This window comes from Phocoena phocoena, chromosome 13, assembly GCF_963924675.1.
Source record: "Phocoena phocoena chromosome 13, mPhoPho1.1, whole genome shotgun sequence".
NCBI classification, from domain to species: Eukaryota; Metazoa; Chordata; class Mammalia; order Artiodactyla; family Phocoenidae; genus Phocoena; species Phocoena phocoena.
The window spans coordinates 14206139-14221347 of record NC_089231.1 but is presented as its reverse complement, the minus strand read 5'-3'; the positions used below and the strand labels follow the sequence as shown (position 1 = coordinate 14221347).

General features: G+C 38.8%; 1 protein-coding gene across 1 annotated transcript in view; it reads left to right on the top strand.

Annotated features, from left to right (window-relative positions):
• Window positions 1-15209, top strand: part of CDH20 (cadherin 20) — a 60801-nt gene that overhangs the window by 20613 nt on the left and 24979 nt on the right. The window contains exon 6 of the mRNA XM_065889972.1: window positions 10331-10584. Within this exon, the coding sequence (XP_065746044.1) occupies window positions 10331-10584 (254 nt within the window). The remainder of the gene's footprint in view (window positions 1-10330; window positions 10585-15209) is intronic.

The window sequence follows — 15209 nt, the reverse complement described above, 5'->3', positions numbered from 1 at the left end:
TAAGGTGACCATATGTGTGTGGGTTTATCTCTGGGCTTTCTATCCTGTTCCACTGATCTATATTTCTGTTTTTGTGCCAGTAACATACTGTCTTGATTACTGTAACTTTGTAGTATAGTCTGAATTCCAGGAGTCTGATTCCTCCAGCTCCATTTTTCTTTCTCAAGATTGCTTTGGCTATTAGGAGTCTTTTGTGTTTCCATACAAATTGTAAAATTTATTGTTCCAGTTCTGTGAAAAATGCCACTGGTAGTTTGATACGGATTGCATTGAATATGTAGATTGCTTTGGGTAATATAGTTATTTTCACAGTGCTGATTCTTCCAATCAAAGAACATGGTATATCTCTCCATCTTTCTGTATCATCTTTAATTTCCTTCATCAGTATCTTATAGTTTTCTGCATACAGGAATTTTGTCTCCTTAGGTAGGCTTATTCCTAGGTGTTTTATTCTTTTTGTTGCAGTGGTAAATGGGAGTGTTTCCTTAATTTCTCTTTCAGATTTTTCATCATTAGTGTATAGGAATGCAAGAGAATTCTGTGCATTAATTTTGTATCCTGCAACTTTACCAAATTCACTTATTAGCTCTAGTAGTTTTCTGGTAGCATCTTTAGGATCCTCTATGTATAGTATCACATCATCTGCAAACAGTGACAGCTTTATTTCTTCTTTTCTGATTTGGATTCCTTTTATTTCTTTTTCTTCTCTGATTGCTGTGGCTAAAACCTCCAAAACTATGTTGAATAACAGCGGTGAGAGTGGGCAACCTTGTCTTGTTCCTGATTTTAGTGGAAATGGTTTCAGTTTTTCACCATTGAGAATGATGTTGGCTGTGGGTTTGTCATATATGGTCTTTATTATGTTGAAGTAAGTTTCTGCTATGCCTACTTTCTGGAGGGATTTTTATCATAAATGAGTGTTGAATTTTGTCAAAAGCTTTTTCTGCATCTATTGAGATGATCATATGGTTTTTTTTTTTTTTTTTTTTTTTTGCGTTACATGGGCCTCTCACTGTTGTGGCCTCTCCCGTTGCGGAGCACAGGCTCCAGACACACAGGCTCAGCAGCCATGGCTCACGGGCCCAGCTGCTCCGCGGCACGTGGGATCTTCCCAGACTGGGGCACGAACCCGTGTCCCCTGCATCGGCAGGCGGACTCTCAACCGCTGCGCCACCAGGGAAGCCCGATCATATGGTTTTTATTCTTCAATTTGTTAATATAGTGCATTACACTGACTGATTTGCATATACTGTAGAATCCTTGCATTCCTGGGATAAAGCCCACTTGATCATGGTGTATGATCCTTTTAATGTGCTGTTGGATTCTGTTTGCTAGTATTTTGCTGAGAATTTTTGCATCTATGTTCATCAGTGGTATGGGCCAGTTTTCTTTTTTTGTGACATCTTTCTCTGGTTTTGGTATCAGGGTGATGGTGGCCTCATAGAATGAGTTTGGGAGTGTTCCTCCCTCTACTATATTTTGGAGGAGTTTGAGAAGGATAGATGTTAGCTCTTCTCTAAATGTTTGATAGAATCTGTTCGTGAAGCCATCTGGTCCTGGGCTTTTTTTGTTGGAAGATTTTTAATCACAGTTTCAATTTCAGTGCTTGTGATTGGTCTGTTTATATTTTCTATTTCTTCCTGGTTCAGTCTCAGACGGTTGTGCTTTTCTAAGAATTTGTCCTTTCTTCCAGGTTGTCCATTTTATTGTCATATAGTTGCTTGTAGAAATCTCTCATGTTCCTTTGTATTTCTGCAGTGTCAGTTGTTACTTCTTCTGTTTCATTCTATTGATTTGAGTCTTTTCCCTTTTTCCTTGATGAGTCTGGCTAACGGTTTATCAATTTTGTTTACCTTCTCAAAGAACCAGCTTTTTAGTTTTATTGTTGCTATCATTTCCTCCATTTCCTTTTCATTTATTTCTGTTCTGATCTTTATGATTTCTTTCCTTCTGCTAACTTTGGGGTTTTTTTGTACTTCTTCAATTGCTTTAGGTGTCAGTTTAGGTTGTTTATTTGAGCTTTTTTCTTATTTCTTGAGATAGGATTGTATTGCTATGAACTTCCATCTTAGAACTGCTTTTTCTGCGTCCCATAAGTTTGGGGTCATTGTGTTTTCATGGTCATTTGTTTCTAGGTATTTTTTGATTTCCTCTTTGATTTCTTCAGTGATCTCTTGGTTATTCAGTAGTGTACTGTTTAGCCTCCAATGTGTTTGCATGTTTTACACTTTTTTTTCCTGTAATTGATATCTCCTCTTATAGCGTTGCAGTAAGAAAAGATACTTGATATGATTTCAATTTTCTTAAATTTACCAAGGCTTGATTTGTGAACCAAGATATGATCTACCCTGGAGAACATCCCATGAGTACTTGAGAAGAAAGTGTATTCTGTTGTTTTTGGATGAAATGTCCTATAAATATCAATTAAATCCATCTTGTTTAATGTGTAATTTAAAGCTTATGTTTCCTTATTTATTTTCATTTTGGATGATCTGTCCGTTGGTGAAAGTGGGGTGTTAAAATCCTGTACTATGACTGTATTACTGTCAATTTCCCCTTTTATGGCTGGTACCATTTGCCTTATGTATTGAGGTGCTCCTATGTAGGGTGCATAAATATATACAGTTGTTATATCTTCTTCTTGGATTGATCCCTTGATCATTATGTGATGTCCTGCTTTGTCTCTCGTAACAAACAATTTTTATTTTAAAGACTCTTTTGTCTGATATGAGAATTGCTACTCCAGCTTTCTTTTTATTTCCATTTGCATGGGATATCTTTTTCTAACTCCTCACTTTCAGTCTGTATGTGTCCCTGGCTCTGAAGTGGGTCTCTTGTAGACAGCATATATACAGGTCTTGTTTTTGTATCCATTCATCCAGTCTGTGTCTTTTGGTTGGAGCATTTAATCCATTTACATTTAAGGTAATTATCAATATGTATGTTCCTATTACCATTTTCTTAATTGTTTTGGGTTTGTTATTGTAGGTCTTTTCCTTCTCTTGTGTTTCCTTCCCAGAGAAGTTCCTTTAGCATTTGTTGTAAAGCTGGTTTGGTGGTGCTGAATTCTCTTTGTCTGTAAAGCTTTTAATTTTTCCGTCGAATCTGAATGAGATCCTTGCTGGGTAGAGTAATCTTGGTTGTAGGTTTTTCCCTTTCATCACTTTAAATATGTCCTGCCACTCCTTTCTGGCTTGCAGAGTTTCTGCTGGAAGATCAGCTGTTAACTTCATGGGGATTCCCTTGTATGTTACTTGTTGCTTTTCCCTTGCTTTTAATATTTTTTCTTTGTATTTAATTTCTGATAGTTTGATTAATATGTGTCTTGGCGTGGTTCTCCTTGGATTTATCCTTTATGGGACTCTGCACTTCCTGGACTTGACTGACTATTTCCTTTCCCATATTAGGGAAGTTTTCAACTATAATCTCTTCAAATATTTTCTCAGTCCCTTTCTTTTTCTCTTCTTCTGGACCACTATAATTCAAATGTTGGTGCATTTAATGTTGTCCCAGAGGTCTCTGAGATTGTCCTCAATTCTCTTCATTTGTTTTTCTTTACTCTGCTCTGTGGTAGTTATTTCCACTATCATTTTTTTTTTTTTTTTTTGCGGTATGCTGGCCTCTCACTGCTGTGGCCTCCCCCGTTGCGGAGCACAGGCTCCGGACGCGCAGGCCCAGAGGCCATGGCTCACGGGCCCAGCCGCTCTGTGGCATGTGGGATCCTCCTGGACCGGGGCATGAACCCGTGTCCCCTGCACTGGCAGGCGGACTCTCAACCACTGCACCACCAGGGAAGCCCTCCACTATCTTATCTTCCAGGTCACTTATCCGTCCTTCTGCCTCAGTTATTCTGCTACTGATTCCTTCTAGAAAATTTTTAATTTCATTTATTGTGTTGTTCATCAGTTTGTTTGCTCTTTAGTTCTTCTAGGTCCTTGTTAAACATTTCTTGTATTTTCTCCATTCTATTTCCAAGATTTTGGATCATCTTTACTATCATTACTCTGAATTCTTTTTCAAGTAGACTGCCTATTTCCTTTTCATTTTTTTGGTCTGGTGGGTTTTCACCTTGCTCCTTCATCTGCTGTGTATTTCTCTGTCTTCTCATTTTGCTTAACTTACTGTCTTTGGGGTCTCTTTTTCACAGGCTGCAGGTTTGTAGTTCCCGTTGTTTTGGGTTCTGCCCCCAGTGGGTATGGTTGTTTCACTGGGTTGTGTAGGCTTCCTGGTGGAGGGGACTGGTGCCTGTGTTCTGATGGATGAGGCTGAATCTTGTCTTTCTGGTGGGCAGGACCATATCTGGTGGTATGTTTTGGGGTGTCTGTGAACTTACTATGATTTTAGGCAGCCTCTCTGATAATGGGTGGGGTTGTATTCCTCTCTTGCTAGTTGTTTGGCATAGGATGTCCAGCACTGGAGCTTGCTGGTCACTGAGTGGAGCTGGGTCTTAGCATTGAGATGGAGATCTCTAGGAGAGCTCTCACCGAGTGATATTATATGGGGCCAGTAGGTCTCTGGTGAACCAATGTCCTGAACTCAGTTCTCCCACCTCACAGGCTCAGGCCTGACACCTGGCCAGAGCACCAAGACCCTGTCTGCCACACAGCTCAGAAGAAAGGGAGAAAAGAAAAAAATAATAAAGAAAGAAAAATAATTAACATAAAAAAATTTTAAATACATATTATTAAAATAAAATGTAATTAAAAAAAAAAGAAGAGAGCAACCAAAACAATAAACAAATCCACCAATGATAACAAGCACTAAAAACTATGCTAATAAAAAACAGACAGATAGAACCCTAGGACAAATGGTAAAAGTAAACCTATACAGACAAAATCACACAAAGAAGTATACACATACACAGTCCCAAAAAGAGAAAAAGGGAAAAAAATATATATATATATAAAAAAAGGAAGAGAGCCACCAAATCAATAAATAAATCTACCAGTGATAATAAGCTCTAAATACTAAACTAAGGTAAACATAAAACTAGAAACAAATTAGACGCAGAAAGCAAACCCCAAGTCTACAGTTGCTCCCAAAGTCCACCGCCTCAGTTTTGGGAGGATTCGTTGTCTATTCAGATATTCCACAGATACAGGGTACATCAAGTTGACTGTGGAGGTTTAATGCACTGCTCGTGAGGCTGCACAGAGAGATTTCCCTTTCTCATCTTTGTTCCCACAGCTCCTGGGGTTCAACTTTGGATTTGGCACCACCTCTGCACGTAGGTCACCCTCTGGCATCTGTTCTTCACCCAGACAGGAGGGAGTTAAAGGAGTAGCTGATTCAGGGGCTCTGGCTCACTCAGGCCAGGGGGAGGGAGAGGTATGGAATGCGGGGCGAGCCTGCAGCGGCAGAAGCCAAAATGTTGCAACAGCCTGAGGAACACCACATGTTCTCGTGGGGAAGTTGTCCCTGGATCATGGGACCCTGGCAGTGGCAGGCTGCACAGGCTCCCAGGAGGGGAGGTGTGGAGAGTGACCTGTGCTTGCACACAGGATTCTTGGTGGCTGCAGCAGCAGCCTTAGCATTCCATGCCCGTCTCTGGGGTCCAAGCTGATAGCCGTGGCTCGCACCCATCTCTGGAGCTCATTTAGGCGGTGCTCTGAATCCCCTCTCCTCACGCACCCCAAAACAATGGTCTCTTGCCTCTTCAGCAGGTCCAGACTTTTTCCCAGACTCCTCCCGGCTAGCTGTGGTGCACTAGCCCCCTTCAGGCTGTGTTCACGCAGCCAACCCCAGTACTGTCCCTGGGATCTGACCTCTGAAGCCTGAGCCTCAGCTCCCAGCCCCCACCCGCCCTGGCAGGTGAGGAGACAAGCCTCTCAGGCTGGTGAGTGTTGGTCAGCATTGATCCTCTGTGCAGGAATCTCTCCGCTTTGCTCTCTGCACCCCTATTGCTGCACTCTCCTCCGTGGCTCCAAAGCTTCCCTCCACACCCACCCCCCATCTCCGCCAGTGAAGGAGCTTCCTAGTGTGTGCAGACTTTTCCTCCTTCACAGCTCCCTCCCCGATGTGCAGGTCCCATCCCTATTCTTTGGTCTCTGTTTTTCCTTTCTTCTTTTGCCCTACCAAGGTACATGGGGAGTTTCTTGCCTTTTGGGAAGTCTGAGGTTTTCTGCCAGCATTCAGCAGGTGTTCTGTAGGAGTTGTTCCACATGTAGATATATTTTTGATGTATTTGTGGGGAGGAAAGTGATCTCCACGTCTTACTCCTCTGCCATCTTGAAGGTCCTCCCTGACACATCCCTCATCACTGTTTTATATATCACTTAAAACACACACACACACACACACACACACACACAAAAACCTCCTGCTAATTTGAATGATACAATGCTTTCTCATTCCTTTGTTTGTAGTTACTGGAAAAGCCCTTGCAGACACAGACATATTTGTTTCACTAATATCAGATTTATTCCCTGCTATTGTTTCCATACCATTTTACCTACACAGCAACTTTTGTTTCAATGTTGAATCATAATACAATCTTTCTGAAGACATTTTAGAAGGCAGTAAAGTTCAACACATGTATTACCAACAAGTGCAGAACACAACCGAAGTACATGAATGACTTTGACCAGGTTTGGCTAGCACAAATGGTGACAACTACATCCTACCTCTCGTTGGGCCTGCAGCAATTATAAGATGCTATCAATTGGAGAAGCAACCCTATTTCCAAAATGTCAAAATACAAAAAAATGTGTATCTTTAAATCATTGAAATATGGCAATGTAAAGTCTGTATATATCATCACTCAACTAGTATCAGTACATGTTAATACACTGAAAAACTTTTGCACTGCTCAATGTAACAACATTTTTGGGTTTTAGGCCCTCCCTAGGGACTAGGGAATAAAAATCTGACTAAATCATAATCTTTGCCCTTTACTATCATGAAGGCAACCAACACAGAAAGAAATATTTATAATACAAAATAAGAAGAGCCATAACGGAAGTAAGACAAAGTGCTATGGGAAAAGAAGAGGGAATGATTAATGCTGCTTAGGGGAACTGCATTACTATTTTGTAACATAATCTTCATTACTCAATTTTCAAGGATATAATAACTTCATTTTTACGTGCTCCAACTCTAGGAAATGTCTTGAATTTAACTTGGGTTCTCAGACATTACTACTCTTTGATTTACTATTTAAATATGTAAAAACAAGTACAAAAACTTTTCTAGACAGAAATGTCGAACTCATATCAATTATGGGCAATTTAAAGTTTAGGGTATTTAAGGCAATGTTTTCTTTAAATTTTAAATAATAAAATTATTTAAGGGAGACAATAATCTTAAATAATATAAAAATCACTGAGTAACTTATTTAAAAAGAAATTTTAACAATAATTAAAAACTCGCTCTAGCCTTTCAACAGTGCTAGAAAAATTGTATGTCTGTATACACAAAAAAAAATAATGAAGAACCTTGATTCATAGCTACAAAAATAAACCCAAAATAGATGATTTACCTAAATGTGAAAAACTAAAACTATAAAATTTCTAGAAGAAAACAGAGAAGAAAGTCTTTGTGACCCTGATTAGGTAATTTTTTTAGATATGACACCAAAATCCCAATCTACAAAATAAAATGTGATAAATGAGACTTTAAGAGTTTCTTTTCTTCACTGATAAAAGAGTAAAAAAATAAATCACAGATTGGGAGAAAATATTTGCAAATCACCTGTCTGATAAAAGACTTTAATATAAAATATAGAAAGAACTCTTTAAGAAGATATAAAGATGCTCAACATCATTAGGCATTAGGAAAATGCAAATCAAAACCACAATGAGAAACCATTTCACACCCAGTAGGATGCTAAAACCAGAAAAACTGACAAAACCAAATAATGACTAGGATGTGGAGCAACCAGAACTCTCATACATTCCTGGTGGGAATGTAAAATGGTACAGCCACTTTGAAAATTGGTTTGGAAGTTTCTTATAACATTTAAAATATGCTCACCAAATAATCCTATGATCCCACTCCTAGGTATTTACCCAAGTGAAATGAAAACCTATGTTCCCACAAAAACCTGTATACAAATGTTCATAGTAGCTTTATTCATAACCATCAGAAATTGAAAACAACTCAAATGTACCTTCAGTGGAGGATGGATAAACAAACTGTGGTACATCCATACAATGGAATACTACTTGACAATAAAAGGGACAAACTCCACATTCACAACGACATGAATGAATTTCAAATGCATATGTTAAGTGAAAGAAACCAGACTCAAAAGACTACCTACTGAATGACTGCATTTATATGACATTCTTGTAAAAGGGACACAAAATAGATCAATGGGTGCCAGGGGGGTGGGACCTGACCACAAAGAGGTACTGATCAGGGCATAATGGGGTGATGGAACTGTTCTATATCTTAATTATCATAGGAGACACATACATAATTGTATACATTTGTCAAAACCTACAAAAATTTACACTAAAAAAGATGAATTTTAATGTATGTAAGTTACATCTTAATTTTTACAAAATTCATACCAAATTAGAAAAATGACTTAAAATTAAAGGAACAACATATTTTGCCTAGCTCAAACCTAACATAAACAATCAGTGTCCACTCTGGGTTACTTCTACATAAGGAAAGAATTCTAAAAGAATACAGTGTAATTTACCAGGAAAGATAAATGTCTAGACTTAAAAGAGTAGTATAAATAAAATAAACTGGTAAACCTATTCCTTCAAATTTATTGAAACCTGAGTGGCAGATTTCCCTGTTTATGAAAACCCTGCCTTTTGACTAAGAACTACGGACACAGGGCGGCTGGTGGAAATGGCCACTTCATTCAAACGGGAACGATGGACTCCATGAAACGAAGAGTACAAAGTATGGTGCTAAGTAAATACAGGACCAGTGGTAAACCAACAACAGCAACAAAACAAACAAACAACTTTTTGTTAGAATTTGAAAATAACAAATTCAGTTAAAGCAATTCCTACTGCTGTTTGTTTCTCAAAACCAAACCAGTTGCTTAGACACATGCCTCTATCTAACATGAAATGTGCTGATATTCAGCACATTTTATGAAAAAGGGACAAATGAATGAAATGTTTAGCTAGAAAAACTTGTCATCACCAAGTTGACATGTGACTTTTAAGCTTTAGTAACTGCTTCACTATCCTCTGTAATTATAGAATTGAGTTTCCATCATTTTTTAAATTATTAATGATATTTTGAGGTAAGTGTTGCTTTAAACTTTTATACATTTTTGTCAGTTAAAAAAAAGAAACACAAATGGATTATTCTTGAGATAGCATTCAAGTCCACTTTCTGCCCTAAAGTGCTATATTTATTTTGACATAAAACATTCTGAAGGTAGAGATAGATCCAAAAAAGGAAACACCAAAAAAGTTATATTTTATGACAGGGGGTTTTATTAGACAAAGTTAAACTTTTGGGGGTGAGCCTTGAATGAGGAATTTACAGATCAAGAGCAGCATTTCTACTCTGACACAGCGTAACCACATCAGCTTAGGCCAGTCTGCTAGCTTGCTGAGTCTCAGTTTCTTTCATTGTAAAATGAGGTATTGGATTAGGTTTTTAAAAAAGATTGTCTATGATAAACTAAACACACAAATATTGATCTGACACAGTGCTTTGAGAACCCTTGTGAGGTGTTTATTGATAGTTTATTGGAATAAAATCACTATTGCCTTTGTACTCAAGAACTGGGTTTTTTCAAAGAAAACAGAAAAGCCTAGGCCTCAGTTGTATGGATATGCTGAAACAGAACTCAAACTCTCTCTTAATTATCATGACACCTTTTCAAATGAACAAGCATTTCTAAAGATGACCATGCTGATTAAAGAGTAGACAAGTTAAGTCAGCCCTGCCCAGGGTTCAGTGGCTTTCTTCATCAGCAAAATGGCTTCCTTTAGCATCCTCCTTACTTTCTTTACCCAAATTGCTGAAAGTGACATTAAGACCAAGAACCATGGAACAGGGCTTCCCTGGTGATGCAGTGGTTGAGAGTCCACCTGCCGATGCAGGGGACACGGGTTCGTGCCCCGGTCCAGGAAGATCCCACATGCCGCGGAGCGGCTGGGCCCGTGAGCCATGGCCGCTGAGCCTGCGCGTCCGGAGCCTGTGCTCCGCAACGGGAGAGGCCACAACAGTGAGAGGCCCGCGTTCCGAGAACCATGGAACAAAAGAAAAAATTCCCTTATTTTTCCTCTTGCCTCTTTTCCACCATTTTAATGCATTTGAGAATCTACGCACTAGCCAGCAGTATCATCCATCCTTTAGAACCCTGATGTATATGCTCCTAACTAATCTATTTTCCTGTCATTACTTTCAGCCCCTGAGTTTTGAAACCAAGAAAAGCTACACCTTAAAAGTGGAGGGAGCCAATCCTCACCTAGAGATGCGTTTTCTGAACCTAGGCCCATTTCAGGACACAACCACAGTGCACATCAGTGTGGAAGATGTGGATGAGCCCCCTGTGTTTGAACCTGGCTCTTATTTTGTGGAGGTACCTGAAGATGTGTCAATTGGAACAACCATACAGATCATTTCTGCCAAGGATCCAGATGTGACCAACAACTCAATCAGGTTTTTCTACACATTTCACCTTATCCTTATATCCTGGAATCTTCCCTAATATCTAATTTTCTAGCACTTTTTCTCTGCTTCTTCCACCTCTGGACACTCCTATTTCTTTAAATTCTTTTTTCTTAAATAACATGGACTTTTCATGTTATTTAGAAATGAAGTGCCATTATGTCTACAACTCACTGTCAGCTGGTTCAGCAACACACATACACACACCTCTCAGTTCTCAATTGTGGCCTTATTGACATTTGGGGGTGGATAATTCTTTGTTGAGGGGGCTGCCTGTTCAATGTATTGTACAATGTTTAGCAGCATCTCTAGCCTCTACCTACAAAATGCTAGTAGCACCCCCTGAGTGGTAACAATCTAAAAAGTCCCCAGATATTGCCAAATAGACAGATACATAGATGTCAAAACATTAAAAGTCGTTGAATCTTAGTGGTGAATATAAAGGTGATTACTGTACTTTCTTTTAATTTTTATGAACCTTTGACTTTTTTACTTTAAAAAATGGAAAACACATATATAAACACATATTTCCATATACTGTACAAAGAACAGACACAGAAACTACTACTGTTGTCAACAGCTTTGATGCCAGGTAGACTGGCTTTCTATTGCAAGCCCACATAACAACCTCTCCAAAGTATGTTTTGAACATCAAGATTCCAACCTAGATGCTTCGCCCTCAGGAGGGGTAGAGAGCTGCTCTTATAGCCATGGCCATCTCCTGTTGACTATAGAACCAAAGTGCAAACCGCTGGTGGACAGATTGACACTTCAACCTTCCAGAGCAACTGCCAAGCCTCTGAAGCTTGACACAAAAGATCAGGATTCCAAGGCTGTTTGAGGCCATCTGTCACATTAATTGTTGAAAGCTACACAAATGGATCTAGGGCTTTAGTGCAGATAGCACATTTTAAACACACCCTGATTCATCAAAGGCCTTTTCTGTCAGCCGGTTACTTTCCTCACTTGGTGCCATTTTGTATTTAATGAAAATGCGCTTTTGCCGTCTAATAAAGATGGGTCTCTCCTGAGTTTAACTATACTGGGGGAAATCTGCTTCCTCTAACCAATTAGCAAACTTTTTACATTTTCAGGCATTAAAATGGCTAAAATTATTTTGCTTGAATTCTGATATTTGATTTTTAGAAGAAAACTAATCTTTATGATCTGTAACAATTTTATAGAAGTGATATTTCAACCTTAAGCTTTCTAAATGTATAATAGAAGTTAGTGGAATATTATCCCCAAAACAACAACACAAATGAAACCAATTCTATTATAAATTTATATTTGTAATATAAATATTATAGTTATGTCAGAAGCCAAGAAAATATATCTATCTTCTGATTAATCTATTCATATCAGAGACACTACTGTGGGAAAAAACTCTAGACAATAAAACTTTATGGAGGGAAAGTGTTTGAAATAAAACAAGCACAGTTTGAAAAAAATCAGATCTCATTTCTAAAAGAGTCAATGAGAATATCCAGTGGATGCTTCCACATCTTCTTTCCAGATTCTGATTCTGGACTCCTACATGGTAAACACTGGAAAAATGATTTTGTCAGGAGTCACACTACTAAATGACAAGAAACAAGGAAATTCACACACACACACACACACACACACACACACACACACACCCCTAGAGCGAATGTGCACTATTCAGGACTAAAGTCGTTATCTCAACACATATCTAGGAAGGAAGGAGAAACACCAGAAGGCCTAGATCCACTGCTGGCATGGAGCAAAATGAGGATACAAAATGAGGGAATCCTGTCTGGCTAACCGAAAATGCTGCTTCAGATGATAAGCCACTGAAAACTGTCAGTTGGCTGGCATGGCACTGATGCAATTAACATCAGGGAGGTCTAGAATTAGGGTGCCTGTGTAGTCCAATACATCCCAGTCAGGAGGAATCCAAGAGTGAATAGGCGGGAGGCATAGAGCAGGGTCCACTGGGCTTATTCTAGGGCAGGGTTCTAGGTCTTGAAAGAGAAACTGGCAAGAACAAGGCAACAGCCACAGGCCTGGAGGTAACACGATAAGCATTCAGGCACAGGGGATAAAGCAGAATTCCACTTATCATAACTAGAGATAATCGTCCCTCTGCATTTCGGCTGGAAAGAAGGAACAGAATTCATATTGTGAGATAGAGTCTCTGACCCTTTGTACTGTCCCACAGGAACAAAGAATGGTCTCTGGAGCCAAGCAGAACACCAGGGGTCCTGGATTCTGAGAAGGAAAAGCACCTAGAAGTCAAATCTCTGGCTATTACTTAATAAACCCATTTGGAAAGTACTTTCCTACATTATCTTTCACCAAATTGCTTGTTTTCTCCTTATTTATACTATAAAAGTTATTTTCTTTTAAAAATAATTTGAATATGCCATATGCCACTTGTCTATCTTGTGCATTTTTGTTACAAATAAATGAGGTTCACATTCCTAAAAAGAAAATTCATATTAAATCACCCAAAAAACAACATACCACCTGAGGTTCAAATGCTATGGATAAAAGGTCACTGAACTTTTTAAAAAGATTATCAGGACTTTTATAATCTCATTTCTAGAAAGTTTATGGTGTGTTCAGGCATATAAGCTGGTCATCATTTATTAGCAAAGCCCAAAACTAAGTCTCCAGATTTAGTTATATGTACATGAAAATTACAATGTTTGGATCACCTAAATTTTTAATAAATGCTCAAGGAATTTCTAGCAAGCAGGAAACGGAACCATTAGGCAACTGAAATAGGCTCCTGCTCATATGGAAACAGCCTGTCCCCCTGTGCCTTCCAAGAGTGTGTATGGATTTAGGGAGCCTGTCCATGACACCCTACCTCCAAAATCACTCCTAAATTCAGAGAATGTCCTCAGCCAAGTAAACAAGCAGGGAGCTCAACGAACACCAGCTATTGTTGGCTGAAGGCAGTTTTGTATGTGTATGTTATGCCTATACATACAGAATATTATGATTAGAGAAAGGAAAACCACCTACATAATTCACTAGTGTGTCCCAATTTCCTCATTTTCTATCTGTATCTATGCCTTTAAATTTGTTCTCCTGAGTCCTGAAAATTGGCCCAGCGTCCCATTCAGAGTAATGAATGCTATCATTGCCTCAATTCAGGCCCCGCTTGGGAAATGGAAGAGGAATTCCACTTGAGGGAGGCTTCTCTGAGGCAGGCCTGCAGCGTTTCCTCTCAGTGTGTCAGCGGCAGTACTGTCATGGGTTCTGTCAGTTATTTCCATCATTCCATCTCCCCTACCATCTGTGACATTTGCTATGGCCTTGTAGGTTTGAATGCAGGAAGCTGGTTCATCATAGGCTGCCTCTCCCCTCAGCATTATGCCTACAACTTGGAGAGCTGCCATCAGGGTTACAGCTCTGTGGGCTGAATGGCTGGCTTTTCTCCTGCTTGGGGAGCTGAAAGAAAAGACTGTCAGGAGCCAACCAGTATTTTTTTTCTAAGATAAATTCAAATCTTAAAATAGCCAGTAAACTTTAAAACTAAATCACTAATTATACCTAAAAAAAAAAAACGCTCCAGTTAATTTTAAATTAACTTTGTAGGCATGTGTTTATTCTTTATTAAATAGTCAACTGTCGGCTATCATGGCTTAATCTATCTTCAAAAAAGAGTTAAGGCTTTGTTTCCTTAAGCAATCTCATACATTCCATATGCCTAGGTTTGATTCCCAGCCATGCAACCTTGGGCAAATGTCTTAATCTTTCCATGCTCCAGTTTCTCACCTGTAAAATGGGGATGATAAATAGTACCTACCTCATAGGTTTATTGTGGGTGTTATATGAGTCAATACAGGTAAGATGTTTAGAGCAGTGCCTGGCTACAGTAACAGGGTTAGAAGCAGAGAGAAGCATTACTTTACTTATTTAAATTTCCCAACACTTGGAGAGTTAGAACTGAAATGTTTCCAACTTCTCCAGCCTTTAGTGGTAAACTTTCCCTTTAATTCCTAATTCTCTGAACAGTCATCCTGAATCTCTCCAGGAAAAAATAAATACTCAAAACAAAATACTTTACCAAATAATACATATACTGGTATATACTCTGTGTGTGTGTGTGTGTGTGTGTGTGTTATTTATTTATTTATTTATATTGAAACAAAAATTTTACCATCAATATTTACCCTTACTGGAATACAGTCTGGCATACATATACATGTTCTTTCTACACTAGTCACAACCCACCATATTTATTTCAGATTGAAAAACAATGCACTAAAGTAAAGAAACTACTTACTCCCATCAAATGGGCAGCATTTCCCAGTTTCAACAACTTTAAGATAGAGACTGCAATTGCTGGCAACTTTTTTTTTTTGGCCATGCTGCGCAGCTTGTGGGATCTTAGTTCCCTGATCAGGGATTGAACCTGGGCCCCCGGCAGTGAAAGCCCAGAGTCCTAACCACTGGACCACCAGGGAATTCCGCTGGCAACTTTTTTAAAATTAATTTTTACTAGATTATAGTTGATTTACAATGTTGTGTTAGTTTCAGGTTTACAGCAAAATGAATCAGTTATACATATACATATATCCACTCTTTTAGATTCTATTCCCATATAGGTCATTAAAGAGTATTGCATAGAGTTCCCT